This window comes from Bemisia tabaci, chromosome 10 (genome assembly GCF_918797505.1).
Source record: "Bemisia tabaci chromosome 10, PGI_BMITA_v3".
Lineage (NCBI taxonomy): Eukaryota > Metazoa > Arthropoda > Insecta > Hemiptera > Aleyrodidae > Bemisia > Bemisia tabaci.
Window position 1 is genome coordinate 2265707 of NC_092802.1, and position 27695 is coordinate 2293401.

Below are 27695 nucleotides of genomic sequence, written 5' to 3' on the forward strand. Positions count from 1 at the left end.
GTTGTACTTAAGTACATAAACCTTTCGTGTCCGTACGTGAATAATTTCTCTTCGGGTTCGGTAAATAAAAGTTGAGGATTTTCTTCCGAATCATGAGCAAAATGGAGACCACGATTGAAGCCCCAAAAGAAAAGCTGAAAAACCGTGGAAATTTCGAGTTATGGAAGTTTCAAGTCAAAGTGCATCTCAAGTCATATGCGGCCTGGGAAATCACAGAAGGAACTAAACCAAAGCCGAGGGCAGACGAAACAAAACCTGAAAGGGCCAAGGAGATTCTTGAATGGATGAAACGGGATGGCATTGCACAGCGAGTCATCTCAGCCTCTTTGGAACCAAATCATCAAGTGCACATTATGACGTGTGAAACAGCAGCGGACATGTGGACCAAACTCAAAGGCCTTTATGAAAAACCAAAGGAAGAAAATAAAGCTGAGGTACTTCAAGAATTCTTCAGCGCCAACTATGAAAAAGGTATGTCCATGACTAATCATATTGGGAAACTTGAAGAAATTCATGTGAGATTAAAGGCACTGGACTCCACAATGGATCGGGATGATTCTATGCTAATGGGCAAGATTCTGGCAACATTACCAGATAAAATGAATTTTTTTAAAACTGCATGGGAATCAACCCCTAAAAGTGAGCGTACATTAACAAACCTGAAACTCAAATTATTTTCTGAAGATGAGCGCGGCGCCAAGAAACAAGAACCTGGCGTTGCATTTGAGGCCAGCCATAAAAAGAAAGGAAGATGTAACCGGTGCAGAAAATTCGGGCATCACAGTAAGGAATGTAGAGCGCCTAAACCAGATAATGACATGAGGAATGGCTCAAAAATGTGGTGTTCAACGTGTAGGATGAACAATCACACAGATTCAATGTGCTATAAAAAGAAGCAGAACCGCAAAGAGGGAACACAGGGATCGTCACAGGTACCTAAAGTCCGATTCTCAGAGGAAACTCAGGGATCATCAAATGCTAAAGTCAGTTTCTTCGCTATGGCTGCCCTGGCTGCTGTAGGGGATGATAAAAAGGAGTGGGTGGTTGATTCAGGGACGACCACCCATCTCACTGTGGACAAATCCATTCTGCAGGACTGGGAAGAAGATGACACCGAAATTACAGTGGCAAAAGTTGGAAGCTCAATAAGAGCTGAAAGGTGCGGGAGTGTCGAATTTGAGGAATGTTTTTTCAATAATGTACTCTACGCGCCGGAACTTCGAAAAAATCTTCTATCCGTCGGTGCGATTTGCGATCAAGGCGGTCAAGTTATTTTTTCTAAGGAAAAAGTGTCGATTACAAAGAATGGAGTCGAAATACTGTGCGGATATCGATCTGAAAATGGCATTTACGTTGTGCGAAATTCAGCTTTGAAGGCAAGTGGCGCGTCATACAGTGCGGAAAAAGCCAATACCGGTCAATGGCATGAAAAATTAGGTCATCTTAGTGCTAAAAATATTAAGCGCTTAAAAAATATGTGCGAGGGGATGACTCTAACTCCGCGGGAAGCCTCAATCTCGAAATATAACTGTGTCGCGTGTATTAAAGGGAAACAAACAAGATTACCGTTCCCATCAGTAAGGACCCGTGCGTCCAGAGTTTTGGAAATTATACACGCTGATCTTTCTGGTAAAATTGACCCCCCCACGTGGGACGGTCATAATTATTTTGCTCTAATCGAGGATGACTATTCAGGTCATTTTCACGTGTATTTATTGAAGCATAAATCGGAATTTTTTGAAATTCTACAACAATATGTGCGGTCCGTCGAAGCAAAGTGGAATTTACGCGTCGCGAAGTTGAGGTGTGACAACGCCGGTGAAAATACCTCGGACTCGCTGAAAGAATGGTGTAAAAACCGTGGTCTGGAGTTGGATTATTCACCAAGCTATACGCCACAATTGAACGGAAGAAGCGAACGCGGAATGCGCACCTTAGTGGAAAAAGCGCGTACCATGCGGATTGCATCCTCGATGCATCAAGAAATGTGGGGCGAAGCGCTCTATGTTGCCACATACGTCGCCAATAGAAGCCCCCGCTACGACAGTGACAGGACTCCGTTCGAAATATGGAACGGAAAGAAGCCAAATTTGAAAAATTTACAAATTTTTGGGTGCGCCGCATATGCTAAAATCCTCACTCATAGAAAGAAATTTGAAGAAAAATCGAAGAAGTATACATTTGTGGGGTATGCACCCATGGGTTATCGTCTGTGGGACAGCGAAATGCGAAAAATAATCATTTCTCGCGAGGTAATTTTCGTTCAGAATCCACACGACGGAACTCAAGAGAAATCCGAAGTTGAACGGAATATGTTGCAGTATTTTGCTGAAGACTCAGAAAATTCAGACAGTGAGGATGAAGGTGAAAAGGAATCTGGTGACGCAGCAGAACAGTCACTTGGTTCTCCGCTCGGTTCTGGCCAGGATGACACGCTGATACTCGACACGTCCGGCAGCGAGTGGCTCCCTGGCGAAGAAGAAGAAGAAGAAGCATCGGAGTTGAACGACACTATTGTTGACCGGCACTATCCTGACCGCGTTAGATTGCCGCCAGACTTTTACAAGCCGCAGGCGAATTTGGCAGAGAAAATCCCTGCCTCGGTAAAACAGGCAATTAATTCCCCTGATAAAGACAAGTGGATCTCAGCAATGGAAAGTGAAAAATCATCACTAATTAAAAATGATACATGGACTTTAGTTGATGAAGATAAAGCAAGAGGTCGAAAAATTTTAACAAATAGATGGGTTTTCACCATCAAAGACGACAACAAATTCAAGGCACGTTTGGTTGTGCGGGGATGTGAACAACGTGAAGGGGTTGATTTTCAAGAAACCTTTTCTCCGGTAATAAACAGCAGCCCTCTAAGGGTAATTTTTGCCTTCGCGGCAAATAAAAATTATCGATTAGCAAAATTCGATATAAAGACGGCGTTCCTATATGGAGAACTCGATGCAGATGAAGAAATTTTCATGAGAATTCCTGAATACTTCGAGCAAGTTCCAAGTAAAGTTTGCATGCTGAAGAAGTCCCTGTATGGCCTCAAACAGGCTCCCCTAAAATGGAACATCCGTTTTACAAAGAAATTAAAAGAAAGAGGTCTAAATCAGCTTAAAACAGACAAATGCATTTTCGCAAATGCTAACCGCACCATTCTCCTAGCAATTCATGTGGACGACGCCCTAATTGCTGCAAAATATCTACATAAAATTCATTTCTTACTTCAAGAACTTCAAACGGAGTTTGAAATGACTTATGAATTAGACCCTACCTCATACCTCGGGATCGAAATTGAAACAATTCAAGACGGCCTCCGTCTTACTCAGAAAGGATATGTTCAGAAAATTCTGGATCATTTTCAAATGCAAAATTCCAAAAGTGTCGTGACGCCGATGGAAAGTGCCGACCATGTCTCGGAAGTGGGTGAAAACGTAAAAATTGACTATCCTTATCGACAAGTTGTGGGAAGTTTGCTGTACGCAGCCAATAAAACCCGTCCCGATATCGCCTTTGCCGTGTCTTTCGCGAGCCGTCACCTTGAGAAGCCGTCCAATATCCATGTCCAAAACGTCAAGCGCACGTTGCGGTACCTGCGCGGGACTGGAGACCTGGGGATAAATTTTCGTCGTGGAGGGCCACTACAACTCGATGCGTGGGCGGACAGCGACTACGCAGGGGATGTGGAGACAAGGAGATCAACCTCTGGTTTCGTGGTGTTTCTGGCAGGTGGACCAATTCACTGGTGTTCAAGACGACAGCCAATAGTCAGCCTCTCCTCAACTGAAGCGGAGTATATCAGCGCGGCTGAGTGTGTCCGGGAACTAATGTATTTACGGGACTTATTACAGGAAATTACAGACTCAGAAGTGCCTGTTAACACAGTTGTTCCTGTCACGGTGAAAATGGACAATCAAAGCAGCATAAAACTTGCACGCAATGGTGTGCATAATCGTAGGTCAAAACACATAGATGTTAGGTACCATTATTTACACGAGAAAACGGTGGCTAAAGAGATAACTTTAAAATATTGCCCTACTAACGATCAGCTTGCGGATATTTTTACTAAACCACTTGGTAAAATTTTATTCATAAAATTGCGTGATCAGCTGATGTCGCCATAAAAGTTTTTTTTTTCTCTTATTTTCTGAATTTCAATTTTTTTGATATTATTGGTGAAAGGGTATTATTGTCTTTAACATAACTAGTTCTTAAGATTATTGTAAGAGAGAGACTAGGTTGAGTTTTGTTTTCTTACGGCCTCGTAAGGGTCAGGTCCCTATAGGGTGAAATTAACAGTTTTTTTTTCCGGGTCATCAGTGCATCGATGAGTGAGGCAGTCGCTGCGTGGACCAATCAGAGTGGCTCTCGATCGGCCGAAGTTGCGCGAGCGGCCCGTTTGAATCTGAGTGGAGTAACGATTTTCCGTATTACGCATTCATTTCCTCGATATTTAGACAATGTCACAAATGAACTAGTTAGTTTTCTAATGTGAAATTTCATCTTCTTTCTAAACGGTTCTTATGAAATTTTGCATCAGATCAACCCTGAAAGAGATATCGGCGAGAAATCATCGCGCGGCAAGCGTTCTCCCATAAGAACGCGTGTTAAACCGCGGCCGAGTTTCATCTACTAGTGTGACGTCACAGAATCGTAGTTACGGCCTCTCCATTCTCGTAGGCAACGCTTAGAGATAAATGAATTTTGTCACTAAGTGACAAGCAAAAAAACGGAATTTTTGGCTCAAAAAATATCTCAAAAGATCAGATATTTTCAAAGACACATTTGATCACTTTGAAGAGATTTCCGGTTGATCGCCGTATGGAGAGAAGCTCCTTTGGAGTCTCTAGATATACTAACACCACTCTAAACAACTAGGGGCTTGGAGGACAAGGCGCATGAGTGCAATTTTTGCTATATTTCAAGAAATACGTGTTTGAAGTTTCGAAATGACATGGATCCTCATGGCGGACAGAATGTTCAAACTTTAAGAGTCAAATGTATTAGTCTAAATGTAAACCTATGGAAGAAGATCGATAAACAGGGTGTTCCCGACAAAGACCTTAATAATAAATTCCCTACAATAGTTAAAATGGGGAAATATCGATAATCGTTCATTCACGCTACGTCACTGTTTAAAAAGTTACTTCATCGACGGTCCAATGTAAAGCGACTCTAATGTACTCCATGTCAAAGCTATTACAATTAGACATTTCAACACGGTTGGTCACTTTTACTATTTTGTTTATCTCTCCACTGTTTTTCTATGATACCTTTTTCTTAATTTAAATTTTATCTACTCTCTCTCTCTCTCCCGCCCTCCCCCTCTCCCTCTCTTGCCCCCGAATTTTATCCCTGTTTTTCCTCGAGTTTATCCCTCTTTTCTTAACCCCGTATCCATTCTTCATTTTTTCTCTTTTATTCTCTTGGTTCTTTCAAAATTGTCCCACAATGATTCAGTTCCTAATTTCAGACAAAATAATTCATTGCTCCTAAAAGAAAAAATTCTCTGTAAAAATTTGCACACATAATAGTATTTTAAACAATTTTTAACTCCTGAAGAGACACTGATCTTGACATTTTCAGCAGGTCGTAAAATACAGAATTTTTGGAATTTCAACATTTGAAAATATGAGAGGCAATTGAAGAGGAAGAGACCAAAAGAGTTCGTAGGTTTGATGAGTTATTTTTCCAAAAATAGTGAAAAATCCTGAGCTCTTCGCCATAAATTCATTAAATTTTGTGGACCGTTAAAATTTAACTATCTGCCTAGGCATTTAACAAAATGCCTGATTTCACTAATTGCCTGCGACATATCCATCATGATATTTAAATAATCACTGATTTTGGAGCCGGATTTAGCAGCGCGACGCGGTAGTACTGCTTTCTAACCACCTTAACGAGAGCCGCTAAGACGCGCGTACTGATATTGAGACGAAGGAGTGGGGCTATGTCCAAATGAGACACGGGAGAAGCTGCCCCAGAGATTACTCAGTTTCAATCCTCCAAAGGGCCTTATTCCACTCGCCCCACTCCGGGTGGGCCTCCCTGAATTTGCGCCGACCTGTTGGCCTGCCTGATTGCCTGTCGGGTAAGTTCCAGTAGTAGTTCCAGTTGCGGGCACGCCGCTGTCACCGCCGCCAGAAGAAACACCGCCACCGCGTCCACCACGGGACCTCCTCTCTACAGCTTGAACTTTTTTAACACCGGTGTCATTCGCATACCTAGTGTTGGGGGCCCAAGGAGTACCTAGAAGAGAATAAAAAGGAGGGTTGAGTAAGTCTCAAATCGACGGTGAAACTACCAAACCACGTACCTCGGTTTGCGACGTCGCAGACTTCCTGTCATACTTTATTTTTTAAATAGAAAACTTCTCAACGTCAATTCGTGAAAACTTCCGTGATTTTTCCTCTGTGTGCGGAGAAAAATCTGTGACAATTGTAAGGAATGATATGGATTTGATCTCCTTCAAAAAAATAAAATGTGAGTGGAGATTTTTAAACACCGCAAACGAGATACGTGGTCTGGTAGTTTCACCGTCGAAATGCAACAAGCTATGATTATAATACGAGACATAATTTCCACGATCAAAAGAGAACAGCTCTGTCGCGCTAAGGGAGGACGCCGTGTGAAGCTCCATCAGTTGCCTTTCCTTCGATCTAATGCGAATTTTTAAAAAAAAAACTCGCGAATATTTCCCGTTCAAATTTTCAGAGAATTTTCTTCGTAATTATGTCGATATCGTCTGAAGATTTCAAGGAAAAATACGCATAGTTCCCTTCCAAAATGAACATTTCGTTGGAGGAAATTTGGAAAGTCTCGAATGTTCATACGGCGTTTTTCCTCAGTACGGCAGAGTTACAAGCAGAGAGGGCAAAGCGTGTAACCAGAAATCAAAGGGAGATGTTTAACATCTGGATCGTATTTAGCAAAAGGGAACCAGCGTGATTACAGTGTTTTCAAAATCTTGCAACTTCTTCATTCCTTTTAAAAACACTAAATATATGCACAGTATTAATATTGACGACAATATTTCCCTTTAAAATCAACAGTTTTTTGGTGTGATGCAAAGACTATTTGCTGTTTTGGGAGGTTTTTCAGATGATTATAAAAAACAGCATTTTAACAACATTGTTCCGCGCTGGTTCCTTTTTGCTAAATACAATCCATCTTACCTCCACCACTACGGAGGGCCTTTAAGGGAGAGAGAGGCGTAGTGCTCTTGGGTTTTTAAAAAAGAGCCTACAAGGTAGGTCTTAGGGATTTTTAATAATCCGGTTATTTTTTGGTTTTTTTTCTTGTAATGTATAAATGTAGACTAAAATTTCTGATTGTATCATAGCCCTATGGCTATAAAGCATGACACAATTTTTTTATCTTCGGTCGCAATAGTTGGTTTTAAAATTTGCAGAATAAAATATAATTTATTTGTTTATTTTATTTTATACCTGATCTTGTGTCGCCTCCGGTTCTCTGGGGACTGCTGGTGAGATACTCCTTGCCTATTTTGGGAAGAGAGAGTTTTCCCGTGTTTGGTTCTCCGGGCCACTTGTAGAGTGCCTTATCCTTCCTCGCAAGTCGGAATGATTGGTTTATATTGGTGTAAGAGTTGAAGGGGTGGTACACTGGGCATGAGCTACTCACCGTATAGGTGTCTGCCATTTGTCCCTTAGCCAAGTATTCAAAGTAGTGGTTGGCATTGCAAGTCTGACCTGGACAGAAAAAGAGGGCATTTTTAACGGAATTTTTTGAGACAGGGAGCAGAAAATCCTATAATCAGGTCGGAAAATGGGTCAATGGAGAATTTGCATGCAAATTTTTTATTGCTTCATCTGAAAATGCTTAAAAAGCTGATTCCATAGTATTTTTATAATTTTTCCTGAAATGGGAAATAGTATAAAAATAGATTTGAAAGTGAGGAAATGCACCGCCAAGTGACGTCATCTGGCGTTCCCATTTAAACACATGTATTTTAGCAGATTAGGTCATTTGGTCATATCTTCTCAAAATAATTGTTCAATTCATGAACCAAGGGAATCCTCGTGTTCAGTTCACGCAATATACATATGTAGTTTCCACTTAATCACGAAATTCATCAAATTTCAGTCACCTGCAAATTCTCTGTTGTGTTAGATACGCATGAGATGGAAAATTTCATGAAAAATAAGAATCTGAAATTTCAAGGATGAAATTTTACGTGAAATTTCAAGTAAAAATTACATGCAAATGTACAGAATCATGCTCAAATGGTATGAGCTTACCCTCACATGATAGCAATAAATAATAAGATCTGTTCAAACACCAACTTTTTACATCCAACATCAACGGCGGAGAACCCGCTAATCGAGAAACACGACGTATTACACGACGTGAAGTCATCCATCTCGAGATTGATCACCAAGATTTCTTCTACATTCATGTCATTGATTGTTGATGAGTGCATCAATAATTGCGTGACGAAAAACACGGATGATACTGAGATGGAAGAAACCACGATATCCACTATCGCGGTAGATGATGCCGTACGCCGTGCATTTCGATGAGCTCTATTTCCACAGTCGGACTGGCCATATGGCAGGTACACCCCCTTCCCCCTGACGCGCCCCTCTGACAGATGTAGCGAAATAAGATGAGAGAAAAATTGTGACCGAGAAAAAATAGGGAAAATTCATAAATGAACGGGAGAAGAGAAAGTAAGAGTAAAGAAAGGTCCTCGTCGTGAGCATGATAGTGGTGAATGGAGGTCCTAGAACTATAAACCGGGAATGAGTCCGCAGAGGCGCCTGGGCCTACAATAATGTTAGAAAATTGATGTTTTGATTACTTTTATCTGCTTAATTCAGATTATGTATCCGTGGCTCAATATTTTGATGATGAGATGGTGAAAAATTGGAACACACTGGTTCAATTAAGCTGTGATGGATGACAATTATTTTACTCACTAGCAGACATTCGACTAAATGTAGTGAAAACTTACGCTATTACGCTTTTAGCTTTCGCTATTCTGCGAAAAATGTGTCACTCTCCGTCGTAAAATTAGCTTTGAGGCATTGAAAATTTGTCTCGATTTTAGTTTTCGAAAAGGGAATGCTGGGCATCATTAAGTGAGAAAATCAAAAGAGCTCTTGAACTTTTGTCAAGTGTCAAAATACCTATACATAAAATCTTTAACATCGGTGAAAAATTCTTTTCTTTGAAATGTTCTCCTTTTTGGTGACATAGAGAAGCTTTATCACCCCCTATCCACATCCGCCATGCGTCACTTTCTCGGAAGAGGTAGCAAAGTCAATTTTTACACGAACGCCCTTTTGATCTTGGGAGACCTCTAACATTTTTTCTCTTTTCAAAATGATGATTGATTAGGGCACATCCTATCTTCGGCTTTGTTACTCACGTAGCCCTTGAAGCACCACTACAAATGAAACAAACGAAACTAACATAATATGGAAACAGGGCAAATGGAAAGACGCGCATTGACGACGGCGCAAAGATACAACTATTCGTGCTTGATGGATGTCCGTGCTGCGTCTGCAAAATTGAAGGTGCGATGGCGAAAGTCGTGAATTCGCGATGTTCCTTAGCTCCGCTTTATGCTACCAATAAGGTGTAGTGAGAAAAGTTAAGAAACGAGGCTCGATTATTACGGATCTCCTATTTACGGCTGCGTTGCTCGTACAGTCTTTAAAGCACCTCTACATATACAAATAAGACAAACTGAAACAAACACAGTATGGAAATAGAGCTAAGCAAAAGGAGGCGCGTCGATGACGGCGCAGAGATACAACAATTCGTGCATGATGGATGTTTGCGTTGCATCTGCAAAATTGAAGGCGCGATGGCAAGTTGTCAATTTGCGATGTTCTGCAGCTCCTCATTGTGCTGCCAATGAGGTGTATTGAGAAAATTAAGAAACTAGGCTCGATTTTTACGGCTCTCCTATTTACGGCTGTGTTTCTTATACAGTCTTTACACATCTACAAATACAAACAAGACAAACTGAAACGAATACAGTATGGAAATAGAGCTAAGCAAAAGGAGACGCGTTGATGACGGCGCAGAGAAACAACTATTCGTACATGATGGATGTTCGCGTTGCATCTGCAAAATTGAAGGCGCGATGGCGCTGGGTGTGAACTCGCAATGCTCCGTTCTATGCTGCCAATGAGATGCCGTTCAGATTCGACAGAAAAAGTTTAAAAAAAACTGGGCCCGATTACGTATCGACTCAGTCGTTCCTCAATTTTTTCTTCTTTTTCAGTTTAAAATTTGATTCTTTTTTAATGTATTCACATACCTATTTCTACGGCTCTAATGTACACCGGTCCCTCACAACTCCCGTGGCACGTTTTTTAAACAAGTCTCCTGTCAATTTGACCGGGCTTCAGCATCTAAAGATTACTGAAAATATAATTAAAATATGACTGCACCTCGTTGTCCGGAAACACAGGATTCAAGAGGGGAGCCAAACGAATTCACAATCAGTCAGTGACCTTCAGTAAAATTTAGTAATGTTTAATCGTTAGAAAAAATAGACTCCAATCCCTCGGTCACGTCAAAAACCTGACTTTTCAGAGGGCGATATCTCGGTCAATATTGAACGTAGAAAGTTGCAGTTTGGACGGATCTTATTATTTTTTGTTAATCTACAAGAATCAAGCATCAAAACACGATTCTGTGAACAGCGCGACTGACCCATTCATCGCAAACGGGAACGCGCACGCGAATGGACCACTAGACAAGGTACGAGTTTCAGCATTCCGATACATGTTTCGTAACAGAAATTTCACGTAGAGCACGATGCGCACAACAAAAATTACCGAAATTGACTCCTTACGAAGATATTTAATGATTCTTGATGCGTGAATTCAAACCACCCGCTCATGAAAACTCCATGCTCTACGTGAGCGCGCTAAACGTTATTATGACAGTCTCCGCGATATATAAATCCGGCAACCTCAATCTTGACGCTTTGGCTCAGTTTTAGCAAATTACTTATAGTTTGAATAACACACGGTGGGAAATGAACATTGCTCGTCTGAGAAGCTTGCTGAAACCTTCGTAGTGCTCGATTTGACTCACGTAGAGCTTTCAGTTTCTTGTGAGCGGGCAGTTCAAAGTCCTCTTAACCAATGTGAAATAAAAACGTTAATATCTTCGTTAGGAGTTGGTTTCAGTAATTTTCGTTTTGTGAATCGTGTTCAGTGTGAGATTCTGGTTAAGAAACTAGTATTGGATTACTTAAATTCGTACGTTGTCTAGTGGTTCATTTTGTGCTGCAGCGGTGGCAAAAAAGCTCGCTAGGAGCTAAGCGTTGAAGAAAACTTACAGTTAAAGGGGACCGTGATGCCGTCGAGCATGTAAGCAAGAGCCTCCGCTTTGGTCGGATTTTGCAGATTCTTTTGGACGACTTCACAGACTTCGTCTTGTTCAAAGATCGTGGTTCCTCCCGTCGCGTTTCCGGTCTCGAAGATGGCAGCAGTGGCTTCTTTCAGTTTCGGGTCGCCTGATCTGCACTGGAGGAAAAAGAGCGTGTTGCGCGCCACGGCAAGGAACTTGCCTTGGGGTTCTCCACACCACAATTTAGTGTTGTAGGGTCTGGTGGTAACGAGTGCTCCTGTCGAGACATTCAGGTTTCGACAGTAGAAGACGGCCGCAATTCCAGGTCGGAGGGATTCGTTCAAACAGAGAAGCCCCAGTAGAATCCGAAGCGCCTGGAACGCGGTCATCCTCCAGCTCGGAAATCCCATGATCAATGGAGCCTCCGTTCGCGTCCGCCCTGCAGAAATATCAAGCTGGTAAAAGTGGTAAAAAATTTAACGCACACATTTTTGTTCGACTATTTTTTTACGGTTTGAAAAAAATGCATAGATTATTATGAAAACACCTATACAGCAGGTTCGAATGGATCTGATCCTCGAAGTCGATAATTGCTTCATGCCACTGTAGCCAGTTTCTACGTATTATCATGAGCAGGGCTGTATTTACCAATAGGCTAAATAGGCTGTAACCTAGGGCGCAACATTTTGAAGAGCGCAAAATCTTTGGGAATTTTTTTTTTTTTAATTTAACGATTCTTTATTTACTTTTCATTTTCCAAAACCAACTCGCAAACGTGAACGTACCTCAGAACTGTTTAAAATCATGTTTTTTTTTAAAGGTGAATTTGAACATTTTCCTGACACCTAAAATCCTCCTTCTGATCAGGAGGGGAAGGGCTCCTGGGGGGACCCCCCCCCCCCCACGAGAGCGCCTACTTTTAAGGGCGCCATCCTAAGTTTAGTCTAGGGCACTAAAAATGTAAATACGGCCCTGGTAATAACCCACAGAATCTTGGGCATCCTTATCTGAAAATTCCACCGATTTGTCCTGAGATTTCATAAAAAAATCAATACCATATTCAGTAAACAGGCAAAGAATTATAAATAATGACGCATCGTCTAAGTCGCGCAGCGATCTTAACGTTCGTCCCGCCACCGAATGTCGGCAGGGCGGTCAAGACATCTTCGCAGTTTGACGCGCCTTCAATCCGGCGGAGCTGCAACATGCTTACACCCGTGGTCAAATAGTTGTATGTCACGCCTGCCGTAAACGAACTCGAATATCGATGTTTCCACGCTAAAAAGAGCTTATTGACCTCGATTGCAACGTTACAAACCACACTTAATGCTTCAACTTCAATCAATAATTTTTAAAAGATACGCATAGAATCTCTAAAATATTTACAATACTTTTACGAACGATTTTAATTGAAATCACGGGAAATTTCGGCGCGACATTATATTTAGTCCTATTTTCCTTTTTTTTCTTTTTACCGAAAAAAAACTATGGTCCTCAGTGAAGATACGCAAAATAAGTAATATAATAAAATTAACGAAATTAATTTTATTAGGTAATTTTATTAGGTAATTTCGTTAATTTTATTAGGGTAGATAAAATAAGAAATCTAGTTCATTCAAGTTTTCCACAGATTAAAATCAATCAAAAATGGAAAGGAAATATACCCATTTTAACCATTAATCCTAGAATTAGAATAAATCCACACATATATCCTAAATTAAATATATAAAATAAGATAAATGTAAGCATTACTAAAGAAAAAATTACTTGAACTAGATAATATCCTATTGTTGCCTCTCTAGTTCTATATTCTTTTCCTGATATACACACTCCGACAAACATAATAAGACACTTCTATCCTAATTTAATCGTAGGTATTCGGGTAGTTATTTTTGTTTTTTATGCTGAAAATATGCGGAGAGTCATAAATAATGACGTATCGTCTAAGTGTCGCAGCTATTTTTGCGTTCGTCCCGCCAGCGAGGGTCGGCAGGGCGATCAAGACATCTTCGCCGTTTGACGCGCCTTCAATCTGGCGGAGCTGCAACATGCTTACACCCGTGGTCAAATAGTTGTATGTCACGCCTGCCGTAAACGAACTCAAATATCGATGCTTCCACGCGAAAATGAGCTTATTGACCTCGATTGCAACGCTGCAAACCACAGTTAATGTTTGAATTTCTATCAATATTTATTAAAAGACACGCACAGAATCTCTGAAATATTTACACTACTTTTTCGAACGATTTTAATTGAAATCACGTGTAATTTCGTCGCGATATTGTATTTAGTACTATTTTCCTTTTTTTCATTTTATCGAAAAAACCATGGTCCTTGGTTCTAAATCATAGCTCTTAGGATAGTTATTTTGATTATTTTATGCTGAAAATATGAGGGGAGTCATAAATAATGACACATCGTCTAAGTGTCGCAGCGATTTTAGCGGTCGTCCCGCCAGCGAGGGTCGGCAGGGCGGTCAAGACATCTTCGCAATTTGACGCGCCTTCAATCCGGCGGAGCTGCAACATGCTTACACCCGCGGTCAAATAGTTGTATGTCACGCCTGCCGTAAACAAACATGAATATCGATGTTTCCACGCGAAAAAGAGCTTATTGACATCGATTGCACCGTTGCAAACCACAGTTAATGTTGGAATTTCTAAAAATATTTTTTAAAAGATACGCACAGATTCACTGAAAAACTTACAATAGTTTTACGAACGATTTCAATTGAAATCACGGGAAATGTCGCAGCGATATTGCAACATTTAACATATTGCAACGCGATTTCCAACATTTTGAAGGGCGCAAAATCTTTGAGAATTTTTTTCTTTATTTTTGTACGATTCTTTTATTACTTTTCATTTTCCAAAACCAATTTGCAAACTTGAACGTACCTCAAAACTGTTTAAAATCATGTTTTTTTAAAGGTGAATTTGAACATTTTCCTGACACCTAACATTCTCCTTCTGATCTGGAGGGGAAGGGCTCCTGCGGGACACCCCCCCCCCCCCCCCACGAGAGCGCCTACTTTTAAGGGCGCCACCCTAAGTTGAGCCTAGGGCGCTATATACAAATGTAAATCCGGCCCTGATCATGAGAAAGAAAAACCTCTAAAGATACGGATTGCATTCAGCGAAAAGGAACCAGCGGGATTATAGTGTTGTAAAAATGTTGCTTCTTCATAATTATCTAAAAGATCTCTAAGAGTTGCAAATAGTCCTTGCTTTCCACCAAAAACTTGTTAATTTTAAAGGAAAATAATTGTGTGAATTTTAACACTGTACATATGTTGATTATTTATGTAAAAGTTGCACGATTTTGAAAACACTGTAATCGCGCTGGTTCTTTTTGCTAAATGCGCTCCATATGGCAACGAATGAAAACAAAAGTATGCTTGTAATAAACCATTAAAAATTACCGTATCCTCTAATCACAATTCTTTTTTCTGCTGGTTCAATGGCTTCGTGTCTAGCACCTTCAGCTAACTTTAGACAATGTTTAGTGTCCGTAGACGTCGTGGGATCTCCATGCTCCAGGCTTTTCCAATTTCCAGGGATTAGGGCCGGGGAGAATCTGTTTTAGCAGATCTACTCGTCAATTCCGTGAAAATTAGACGAACCCGGGACCTATTGACCTAGAGTTAGACGCGCTGACCACTAGGCCAACCTGACCGGCACCAACCCAGGTAAGACATAATATTTTTACAATATTGGGCAAATATTGTCAGTATTATCGCAATATTTACACAATATTGACAATATTTTGGTAATATTTTAATCAAAATTATTTTTTTAAAAAATATTTGAAGAATCTTCATTCAGTATTTTTAAAAATCGATCGAAACAACTTTGAATCGATCGACAAACTCTTGAATCGATAGATAAAACCTTGAATCGATCAAAAAAGGCGTGAATCTATCGACAAACCTGCGAATCGATCTAATTTTATTAATCAAATCACGTCGATCGGTTTATGTTTTTATTTTTGATCGATTCATGATGCTCAAATGGACACAGGTTTTTTAATAATTCGTCGATCGAATCTATGTCGATCGATTCACACTATTATTTTTTGATCGATTCGTGTCGATCGAATCTGTACCCTTCGACGGCTCGGATCCGAGAAACGGGGCTTTATCTTCCAAAAACTCATTGAGTTCTTGTTATCCTGCATTAAGTTAGAGCCTGGAAACTCAAAAATTGAAGAGGATATGACGTCCTGAATTCCCTAGACAAAACTATCTGAAATTTAAGGTATAATTTACAAGATAGTTTTCGGTCAAATTAAAGTTAAGAGTTTCTACATATTTACATGCACATACAGGAAAGGAGCAGATAGCACTCTCTGAGGTGAGAAAATTAGACTAAAGCCAGATAATTACGGAAAAGGATCGACAAATAGGGTGTTCGCAACGAACACCTTAATAATCGATTCTATACCGTAGCATTGGGAAATATCGCGATAATTGATCATTCACACCTAGCCACTGTACAAGACATGAACTGTGGAATGAATTACAACTTACAGCAGGGAATATGAATTAATAGTACTCGTAATAGATGTAAAAGAATCAATTGTCAAATGAAACTTTCAAATGTTAAAATACGAACAAGTCTCTCTGATTCTCAACTCTTCATTTAAAGAAATCGCAAGAGAGGAATATGAATATTCCATACCTTTTTTTGTCCGTATACGAACCGGATCCTAGGAAAGCACGCAAATTTTATGAAAATGTCAATGGGTGCGACTCAGCAAAACCTACTGATTTTAGACACTTCATGCGGAGCTTTATATGAAATGTTCTTGACGCAAGAATACTTTTTTTAGCTGCAAGTGTGAAACACTCAAGACGCACATTTTGAAAGTTTTATTCCGAGATGTATAAAAAAAAAATTAAGTTTCCAGTCGTAATTCTGAAAAAATTCGCGTTCGCAGTGCTTCATGAGTGACACATGACATGAGCTCTCCCTATAAATAAAATGAAAGCGGGAAAAACAAGTCGAATTTCCAAGGGCGACGACGGTCCCGAATCCCGATAACGTGCAGGTTTTTTACATTTTGTTGCAAAGAATCTACCACAATATGCTCCCAGCTAAAATAAGAAAAGAAAAAAAAATTGTATCCGAGACGAAAGTTGGAAAATGCGTACTTTCGTTACAGCGTTTCAACATCTCCGAGTGTGGTGAATTTTTCAAAGCAGAACCACCCTGACCACCTTACCCACCCAGCCTGATACTTAATTTTTTTTTTATAACTTTCTGTGAATATTTGGACCGAGTTTAACAGAAAGGAACCAAGCCACATCAGCTATTGCCAAGTTTAACTGGGCAATTAAGTTTTTTACGAGAGAACGTTTGATCGGATTTCTTTGAAAATTTTAAGAAATTTGCTGTGTACCATGGAAAATTTTCACTGAAATTTACACAAAAATCCGCACAACCGTTTTCATGTAAAAAATTAAATTGCCCAATTAAATTTGGCAATAGCTGATGTGGCTTGGTTCCTTTCTGTTTAACGCGGTCCATTTTTGAGCGGGCGAAAAAATTCACTGAAAAGTTCACACTCACCTACCCAATACATAACAACCTAATTGTTTCTTGCAATTTTCTGTGAATATTTTTGAATTAGCAAAGAAAATTCATTGAAAATATGACACTGAGAGGAATACTCTGGCCGTGGAAGCCGCAGTTATGGATGGGTTATATAGACATACCGTCCGCCTCAGAGGCCGAAAGGTCCAGGGTGTAGCACCTGGAGCAATCGAAGATACGGCTCCAGCACCCGGAACTGTTGGCCTCTGAGCCCGGAACAGACGATACGTCTTTATAGCCCAAATTATTTTTAAATACAAAAGTAGGTAAATGTTCTTTGGTTTGCTTGTAAAAAATTAAAACAGGATCAAAGATATGTTACGTCCAAATCGGAGCCACGCATCTTTTGACCATCACTATCAATATGATGATAAAAATCCGATCATAACCATTTTCATGAATACGTTGTTTTCAAAACTTATTCGAATGATTCTATAGACTCGTGCGCAGGGACTATCGTACTTTTTTTTCGCTGAAAATTCAAAATCTGCCGAGAATTTTTATCTAAAAGATGAAAAAAAGCGACAAAAATGTATCCAAAAACGGTTTGCAGGGGGCAAGTCTATGGCACGTGTACACGTAAAATTGTGAAAAATCAAAATCTCCACTGATCCTTTTTTCGGAACACGCGATTTGAGATTTTCATAGTAAATGCAACTTTTCAACTGACTTTGATCCGATTTTTTATTCATTTGTACATTGAATCGGTGTTGATCGGTTAACGTTTTCATTTTTCGTTCGATTCATGTCGAACAAACATACCCTCTCGTTACACGCACACTTCCTTTCATACTCTTTTTTTTTTAACGAAAAATTCGTCTTCAGCTGCGTCTGCGGCAATTATTGTAACGAATATGTTGTGCGTGCTCACAACAAACAAAGTAAGTTCAATTGGAATTGACTCGCCGAGTGCGATTTTGCAGTCGGAATAGCTCCGCAAGTCCCTTGCTTCGAGCTAGCCGCTAAAAACGCTCCAGAGAAAGAGTCAAAAAGTGGTCAGAAAAGCTAGTTTTTGACCAGTTTTTGACTGTTTCCTGGCTCAGGGAGCCTCGCCGAGTGTCGGGACCGTGCGGAATCGATTCTTCGCCTTCAACTGCGTAGGATGCGACTGAAATCTCGAAATTTTTATCTCAGTCCCAAATCGAGAAAAATCGACACGGGTTACATGGACTAAATTTTTAGCGTCAAAATCGAAAGTTCGCTGATCGGGTCGAAACCAAGTAAGCTCGCTTGGAATTGACTCGTAGAGTGCGATTTTCCAGTCGGAATAGCTCCGCAAGTCCCTTGCTTCGAGCTAGCCGCTGAAAACGCACCAGAGAAAGAGTCAAAAAGTGGTCAGAAAAGCTAGTTTTTGACCCGTTTTTGACTGTTTCTTGGCTCAGGGAGCCTCGCCGAGTATCGGGACCGTGCGGAATCGATTCTTCGCCTTCAACTACGTAGGATGCGACTGAAATCTCAAAATTTTTTTCTCAGTCCCAAATCGAGAAAAATCGACAGGGGTTACATGGACTAAATTTTTAGCGTCAAAATCTAAAGTTCGCTGATCGGGTCGAAACCAAGTGAGCTCGCTTGGAATTGACTCGCCGAGTGCGATTTTCCAGTCGGAATAGCTCCGCAAGTTCCTTGCTTCGAGCTAGCCGCTGAAAACGCTCCAGAGAAAGAGTCAAAAAGTGGTCAGAAAAGCTAGTTTTTGACCAGTTTTTGACTGTTTCTTGGCTCAGGGAGCCTCGCCGAGTGTCGGGACCGTGCGGAATCGATTCTTCGCCTTCAACTACGTAGGATGCGACTGAAATCTCGAAATTTTTTTCTCAGTCTCAAATCGAGGAAAATCGACAGGGGTTACATGGATTAAATTTTTCGCGTCAAAATCTAAAGTTCGCTGATCGGGTCGAAACCAAGTGAGCTCGCTTGGAATTGACTCGCCGAGTGCGATTTTCCAGTCAGAATAGCTCCGCAAGTCCCTTGCTTCGAGCTAGCCGCTGAAAACGCTCCAGAGAAAGAGTCAAAAAGTGGTCAGAAAAGCTAGTTTTTGACCAGTTTTTGACTGTTTCTTGGCTCAGGGAGCCTCGCCGAGTGTCGGGACCGTGCGGAATCGATTCTTCGCCTTCAACTACGTAGGATGCGACTGAAATCTCGAAATTTTTTTCTCAGTCCCAAATCGAGAAAAATCGACAGGGGTTACATGGACTAAATTTTTAGCGTCAAAATCGAAAGTTCGCTGATCGGGTCGAAACCAAGTGAGCTCGCTTGGAATTGACTCGCCGAGTGCGATTTTCCAGTCGGAATAGCTCCGCAAGTTCCTTGCTTCGAGCTAGCCGCTGAAAACGCTCCAGAGAAAGAGTCAAAAAGTGGTCAGAAAAGCTAGTTTTTGACCAGTTTTTGACTGTTTCTTGGCTCAGGGAGCCTCGCCGAGTGTCGGGACCGTGCGGAATCGATTCTTCGCCTTCAACTACGTAGGATGCGACTGAAATCTCGAAATTTTTTTCTCAGTCCCAAATCGAGAAAAATCGACAGGGGTTACATGGACTAAATTTTTAGCGTCAAAATCGAAAGTTCGCTGATCGGGTCGAAACCAAGTAAGCTCGCTTGGAATTGACTCGCCGAGTGCGATTTTCCAGTCGGAATAGCTCCGCAAGTCCCTTGCTTCGAGCTAGCCGCTGAAAACGCTCCAGAGAAAGAGTCAAAAAGTGGTCAGAAAAGCTAGTTTTTGACCAGTTTTTGACTGTTTCTTGGCTCAGGGAGCCTCGCCGAGTGTCGGGACCGTGCGGAATCGATTCTTCGCCTTCAACTACGTAGGATGCGACTGAAATCTCGAAATTTTTTTCTCAGTCCCGTGAAAGGGCTAAAACTCTAGGGACCAGAGCTACCCTAAAGTTTAGCCAAAAGGGGGCGTTCCACCACTTGAGGTATAGAAAATGAGGCCTCAAGTCCTCAATGATGACTAATTGGTAGAGCTATAACACACGCTAATATCAAGGATATTCTGATGCAATAAGATGTCCTATCAAACCTGTCCCATGGACTTAGATGATGTTTTCGTTGCTCGTCTGATCACTGATTTTATGAGAGATGGGGAGAAGTAGTCCAAATCAAAACGTGCACGGGTTTTAGGGTGCCACTCCCTTTATTTACACTAGTTGATGATAAATGATGAAAATATACACAGGAACCACGCAAACAACACTGATCATACACCATAACGTAATTCCACTGGAGACACCTCGGATCGGCCAAACTATTTCGGACAAATCTACGACGTTTACGGAAAATTACAACAACAAATAACTACGCATAACACTCACTCTAAAAACCGGAAATAAAAGAACAAATACAATTTTAAAATTAAGAGAAGGGGGGGGGGGGTTTGAGTCGAAAACTCTCGGGGCCAACTGGGGGGGCAACGGGGCTGTACCGCGTGTTGCTTACCGCGAGCAGTGTGGTCACCGCGTTGAGAGAAGACTGATTTCATAGATCTTCCTTAGGAGCGTCTTACCCTCAGTTTCGTACGATTCGAGCGGAAAATCTAGTGAAATCAGCAATTCCAGTGCTCTAAACATGACTACGCGATGTCCAGCAGACAGGGTCCCCGCACCGCTGCCACGCACCTTCTAGAGGGCCGCCGAAACTATTACGAGTCTTAGACCATCCCGTTGGCTCCCGCAGGGCGTGGCAACCGCGCAGCGGTCTACTGCATCGTGACATCATGCTCTTAGGATGTTCTCCAACGCGAAAAACACCCTATCTCACGTGTAGTGCGCTGATCGCATCCGCACCAGTCGTCGTTCATACGCTGAAACTGCAGTTTACGGCAACGGGGCCCGATGAGAGAAGCCCAGGGCTTCACGAACTCCTGGCTATCGCAAACCAGCCTTTCAACTTGTCAAGATACTTGCCATCTATTGAAGTGAGCAGGCAAATTTAAAATCCCCCAAGAGGGACTCCAAACTCACTGCACGTCTCCAAAACATGGCACTGTCGCTAAATTTTCGTTTCATTCCCCCTCACACACAAAAAAGGGCGACCCCGCCCTTTTGTTGGGCAACACTCAAGTTTGACGATCTAGGTGGTTTGCAAGAGCCAGACAAGTGGGCACAATCCTGGTGCAGGTTAGAACTGAGGAGTCAGCACAAACTATGTTAGTGGCGGTACAGCGCGGTGCGTCGTTTGTCTAGGCTCGTGATGCGTAACACGACTCAAGAAAGTTGATCCCTTTGATGATTCGAGCGGACAATTTTTTTTTTTTTTAAAAAGGTGAACTTGACTTCGCCGTTAGATCCGTGTGTCTAAAATGGATTTCGCGTGGTGTGAACAAGTATTTCTGATCAAAATTATTAGAGAAAAATAGACTGATTTAAAACTGTTGCTTGTAACTTATTTACTATTACCTATATCTAACTTAATTTTATGTACGATTATCTTGAGTACTGGAACAAATGTATGATTAATTTGAACAAAGATACCACTTAAAAGCTTGATTTCATAATCAACCCCAATGGTCACAATCCAACCACTCCAGTTAAATGTCAGTCTGACACTCGGACAATCCGCATTGCGCGATTTAGGTGATTTAGGGGCCCCCTGCGTGGAGACGTCTCAAGGATGAACCTGGGCGCTGAAATGGCGGCGCTCTGGCGTATGGTCTCCACTTAAAGTGCCGCCGTGTCTTGGTAGATGCTTTGCGTAGAGTGCAGGCAAGTTTCCAAGTGAAGGCAGTCGTCAGCAGCTTGGTTTCAGTCATGGCTACCGAGATACCTCATGAATGTGTATGATAAGTCCTTCAGGTGAGAAAGTGTTTGACCTCTTCAGGCCTCTTCCTTTCAGGCATTTTCTCAATTGGGAGACTGCGGGAACTTCAGCTAGGTTTTGGAGAAGTCGGGCGTATTGCTTACGACCATAACCCGATAGCTTGACTGTGATGATTCCGATTAGCGAAGGAGACCACGACGGATTTGCCTTGCTCCTTAAGTGTCCACTGCAGATCTAAAGACGATGAAGAGTGGCTGAAGTTGAGTCCTTCATGTAAGCGTAAATCATACGTGGTCCGGTCTCTGGTTTCCTCTGAAATGTTGGCATACGTAAGTCACGTGATCACACAATGAACGGTGAGGCGCGCGTCGTTAGCACTATGGAGTGTCATGAACATAGTGTCACTTGCTGGAAAGGATCCATCTTGAATTTTTTTGCGAGCTGCATTCGTCATCTGGCTCAAATCCATGGTGTTTCCCGGCATTTCCCTGTAGTAGTCAGACCATGGCCAATTGGGCTAATTTTAGATATAATAAAGTGGTGATTTACTCCCTTCTTTTTTACGTATGGTAGAACTACCAGATACATTTCGCACATTCCTCATTACCTACTTTTTGAAATTCGTTTATCTAATATATTTCTCTGGGAGTATCAAAGGACAAGGAGACCCCCTAGACTTTTACAAATAATTCACAAAAAAAATTAAAGATTGTGTTAACTTGGGGAGATTTAAAAACATGTAAATCTTATCATATAAAGGCTGAATCAATTGATAGTGAATTACCTAATTATGAAAAGAAAAAGAAAGAAACTTGGGGGATAAAAACGGCTTTACATAGGTAATGGAAATGTCTAACATTAACGATTTTTAGCTTTACTATATATGCATTGTTAAGAATAATTTCTTGGTCTCATCGCAATAACAAACGAAACAGACTAAAAATATAAGAATAAATACTATGCCGTGGTTGTCAAACCAGAAACAAATATATTTTCAACATCATTAAACTATTATTTCTTGCTATTGCGAACGCTATGAAAGAAAATTTCAAGGAAAAATTTAGCTGGTCATTTTTGACTGCGTTGTTAATTACTTGTTGAATTTTTTGAAGAGAATGAATCAATGCACTTTGTTTTTAAATCCTAATTGATATTACTATTAATACATTAATATTTATACATTGCATAATACCTTACATTACATTAATTTTTACCAATCTACCCAATACCAGTTAAAATCCAATTACTCACGATTTATTCATTTTATTCGCTATTTTTTTCTCAATTTCGCTTTACTAGCATTTTGGAGGTTCGTCTGCACACATGACCAAGAAAATTGACCTAGAGTTATGGTCAAGACTCGTTTGATTTAATCTTTTACAATGATTCTACAATTTTAATTGTTCATAGTACTTTGGAGAGTTGAGATGGTTATGCTACCGGCTTTTTGAGCTGGAAGCCAAAATACTACATAAGGACTAAGGTTTTCATATAAATTAACTTAAAATGAGAATAGTTACAAAAACTAAGATAGGCACTGACATCTCTGGAAACCTGTTTAACCAAAATAATCCGTGTAAGTGGCATTTCCGAATTCCTTGGTTAAAAAGGCTTACACTGGATGTTAACTTGATAGTGGCAGAAGGTCACGATCAATTTTTGCATTTGCTGCTATTGACGTTGAATTTTAAGTGCTTCATTCTTAATTATTTTCCAAAGGAACTTTTTTACGTTACGTCTAGGTGCACTTTGTATCCTGTTGGTCTCCTCTAATTTACAAGTTGTGTAGCACATATGCTACCACGGAGGATTCAAGAACTTGTTAAAGCCTTGAAAAGTTACCCTGCATTGCATTAAAAAGGACACAATTTGGTAGCGTAAATCATGCCAAGTAGAGCGGCTTTGCACGATTCACAACTTTTTTGTCAAAATTTTTCAACGCGAAGTAAAAGAAAACAAATTGTCTGGTTTGATTTTCTTTTCATGTTTCTTTATGTTAATTACGTTTGTAATTTTGGCGAAATTATGCAAGGGCTTTGCGTAATTTTTCCAAGTTTCCTGATCAGACGAGCTCCTGAATTAAAAAAAAATGCTAAAATATTGGAACATGGAAAAATTCCAATGGCTAACTTTATAAGATTTTTTGAAACTATATTTGACTTGAAATTTGCTGTCTTATTTTGTACTTAAAAGTGTAAATTGGTGTGTCAAATTTCACTTTTATTTAAACTGATTTGATATGCTTAGTGCATCCATCTTTGGTTTTTTTTGCCTACATGCATGTTAATGCATTCCACTAAAACACCAAAAAAAAAAAGTTGCAAATGCAATGTTGCAATCATCCAAAATTCAAGCGAACATGCGCTGAGTGTCGATTTCTGTTGTATGGCTCCTTCTCCATTCTGACATCATCCACTGTTGCTGATTCTAAGCGCGTTTCATGAGCGAAAACTGTGTATTCATGTTCATTCTCGACCCTATTCTGTTGCTTGGACTCGCGGGCCGAGCCTAATTACGTCCTTTTAGCTTTTCCTAATATTTTTTTGGCGCAATTCAATCTCTTCCAACGTATCGAATCACCAAAACGGGTTTTCGAGAATAAGCACGTGGACAACGTTCGTTCATGCAACTCGCTTAGGTAGATCGGCCCTCGTTGGTTCTTGAAGCTGTAAATGTATCATGCAAAGAGCGTGCAAAAAAAAATTTCTAGTTCGGTGCCTGTGTTTAGGGCAAAAATGCCAACAAGTTCAGAAATAGTAAAAAAAAACAATCGGAAAGAAAAAGGAAAAAAAAAAAAAATGTAACCCAAAATTTCGTTGGTTGAAGATGCTTCATCCATGAGTAATTTGAAAGATTCTGAAAACCGTAGGACTTCTAGGGTTCCTTTCACATATTTTCGTGTTCGGTTGGCAACGTGTAATTGAGTAATCCCAATTTGCTGCGAAAGTATACCCTTTGCTCAATTAAAAAAAAAAACTCCCAAAAAGCTTGAAATTCCAGTTTCCCGCCATCTGCTCTAGCCTCTTACTAATTTATTGATAATGCCGTGATATCGGGAAAAAAGCTCTTGATAGTTAAGTTATTACTTTAACTTGCATTTCCGAAGTGCGTGGTAATGTCTTAATTTCCGTCTTTTCACTTGTTGTAACAAAGCTATCCAAGTCTTTTTGAATAGCTGAAATTTTATTCGAGCTGAAGCGAATGAAACCAACTCTTTCATCGTGATCACTACCCCTGATAGTAATGATGAGTGTACGAAAACCAAAACGCAACAAAGGTACCTACCCCATTCGTTTAAAGAGTTAGCCATTTTTGGTAACCTTGAAGTAATAATTGTTTTACTGTTTACTCTGAAACCCTCTGCCCTGTGGTCAGATTGTGCTGTTGGAGGGCTGCTAGAACTAAAGGCATGTTCATTTGGAAATTTATTTCTTGGAAAATTTTTATGTGTTCTTCGAACTGAAAATCTGACTAGCTTAAAGCGGCTCCTGGCTGGTACTTTCAGTGCTGGCGTAGCCTGCTTTGCTTTCAGAACCTTTTTCTCGTCTGATTTCATGTGAACTGATAACACTCTTATATGACTTTTAAAAGATGATGGATGTGTTGATAAGGATGGGGGTGACTGATTCGCACATACGGGTAAATGCCTCAACTCTCTCAATTCTAGTAGGGCGTGAGTTCGGAGAAGTGAATTTTGGGACGAATTTTTCAAAGTTAGGTGAGAAGAAAGTCTTTCATCTGCTTTAAGATGCATAATATCAATTGATTCTGAGAATACATTAGGGAAATTATGATTTGACCCAAATGAACAGCTTAAACCCTCGGGTAATTTCTCGTTTCTCTCTATTGGCGCGACGATAGGCACATTCACGTTGCAACTAGGAGCTGAAAATGGCTCCTGAAATTGATCCATGTGATGTGATTTTGGCGGCTCAACTTCTCCTGTGAAGACAAGAGGATCTGATTGTACTTTCGGGATGGATTGTAAATTATGTTCAATCAGAGGTGTTTGTAAGTTGAAAGTTCCTTCGACTTCCGCACAATTTTTCAGAATTTTTTTTACGTCACACATACCTACCATAATGCTGGGAGTATAAGAAGTTGGAACTGTCAGATTTACCTGTTCTGTCTCCTGAATTTCATGCAAAATTTCACTGATATGGTCATATATCAGCTTAGCTAACCTATCTTTGCCATGATCATTTAAACAATGCCCATTTGATTCAAAGAACGATTCAGGGAACTTCTCCTGACTAACTGCTAATTTACTCAAAGTAGGGCCTGAAATTAACTGGTTATTTATAGTAGAATTTACAGAATGGATTATCTCCTGTATATTCGGGAAATCATATCGAGGCAACAAAGGTGAAATAACCACATGCATTTTACGTGTCAGGTCTTTCAACCGACCAAGTGGCAAATTTCTAACAACAGTGTCAGAATCATGAAAAAATTGCTGTTGAGCAAAATTTCTTTCAGCAGCTAGAATGACTGCGATCGCCTTTTCGCCTGGTTGCACGTTTCTCTGCTCAATGAAATTTAACGCTTCACTCATCGTAACCTCGTCGGAACAGAAAATCTCGAGATTTACCAATGGAGTGAGTAACGACTCCAATCTCTGTTTCACACTACAAATATGCTGAGATCCAGCAATGATGACTGTAGGTTTTAGGTATGGCACAGTAACCGAGTGCATTGGGAGTTCTGACGTTACCTGAATCTTCGGTGTTGCCGTTTTGGTCAGGTTTTGACGACCAACTAAATCACCAATGGGAATATTCGGCCTTATTCGTACAGGAATGTTTATGTTACTTGTAATTGAAACGAAGAAAGCCGACCTAGACAAAAATTCCACCTTAGAGAGGGAGCTTATGGTAACATCAGGAAGTTTAAAAGGCTTAAAGGAATATTGTCCGCGCACTTGATTGGGAACTTGTACTTTTGTCACAACTCGCTCCCCTGGATTTACAAGAATTTCCTCTGTCAAAGTGGCTCTTAACTTTGACCCTGATTTTGTCTCAAACGTTGGAACGACAGGATCAACAATGGCTGGAGGCAATTTTGGCTGTGTTATCTCGGTAGTTTGCGGCGTCGATGATATTTTATCAAATTTTTCTAACATGGCAAACAGAAGCTGTTCAATACCTTTATTTTGAGACTCAAAATTTATCTTAAGAAATGAGTCAAGATCCCGCTGCAAATTAAGCATCATAGCTTCTATCTTATCAAGACGGCTTGAATCGCCTCCTGCTTTTTGTTTCAGGATGATCTCAATCTGCCTAATATTTTCGCGCAGTGCGACTAAAGTGTCGTTATTCCCGCGTAATTCGACTTGGAACCTCAATTCCGGTTCCAATCCCTCGAGAAAAAAATGCACTGCATCCGGGTCAGCTAATGGAATATTGGTCAATTTTTTTAGGCGATTTTTATCCTCGAAATATGTCAACGCGTCTTCTCCCGGTTGTTGCACTCTCTGCTGATATCTTCTCCAACTAGTTGTCCCAGGGCTGGGTTGAAAGCGATCCTTACATAATTGTCGTAGCTCATCCCACGTTTTATTGTTCAGAGTCCCTTCATTTTCTTCCCACCAGACCAAAGCAGGACCAATCAGACTAAGCCAAAAATTTTGACGCGTGGTAGCGTCATTCCAGGCCCGAACTTGCCTTTGGCGGTTGATTTCAGATAGGAAAGGTTCCACCTCACTTGGATCCCCTCTGAACCGCGGGATACCTAATTTTAAAGGATTTAATGCTTGAGCCATGTCAGGAGCAGGATGCTCTATCTGTACGGGCACATCAAAACGCGGAGGGTTCACTGGCCGCACTACTACGGTCTCGTCCTCTGAGCCTTCCGAACCCCTAAAATTCTCCGCGGTTACCTTGTTTTCTGTGTCAGCCAGAAATGACGTCCCCGCTCGCAACCACTCAGGCGAGAAACTGGGATTTGATGGGGTCCTTGATCCGGCCAAGGACCTTCTCTCTATAAACTCCTTAAGACTTAATTTGGCAAAGCTTCGTCTAG

At 40.7% G+C, this 27695-nt stretch overlaps 3 protein-coding genes across 4 annotated transcripts in view; 2 read left to right on the top strand and 1 right to left on the bottom strand.

The window, feature by feature from the left end:
* Nucleotides 1-27695, top strand: part of LOC109035129 (uncharacterized) — a 75418-nt gene that overhangs the window by 21643 nt on the left and 26080 nt on the right. Inside the window, exon 4 of one of the 2 annotated variants that reach the window (XM_072305459.1) lies at nt 4798-5306. The exons of the other annotated variant lie outside the window; for it this stretch is intronic. The gene's annotated coding sequence lies outside the window, so the exon portion shown is untranslated. Of the gene's footprint in view, nt 1-4797; nt 5307-27695 lie in introns of those variants that run through there. 2 annotated transcript variants of the gene reach the window in all.
* On the top strand, nt 102-1621 carry LOC140225672 (uncharacterized). Its single transcript, XM_072305291.1, has 2 exons — nt 102-1159; nt 1549-1621. Exons 1-2 carry the CDS (start codon nt 102-104, stop codon nt 1619-1621), a joined length of 1131 nt encoding a protein of 376 aa, XP_072161392.1.
* LOC109035103 (uncharacterized) lies at nt 5894-11937 on the bottom strand. The gene is made up of 3 exons (XM_019048587.2): nt 11324-11937; nt 7446-7709; nt 5894-6246 (listed from the first exon to the last, which is right to left on the bottom strand). Exons 1-3 carry the CDS (start codon nt 11742-11744, stop codon nt 5894-5896), a joined length of 1038 nt encoding a protein of 345 aa, XP_018904132.2. The 5' UTR covers nt 11745-11937.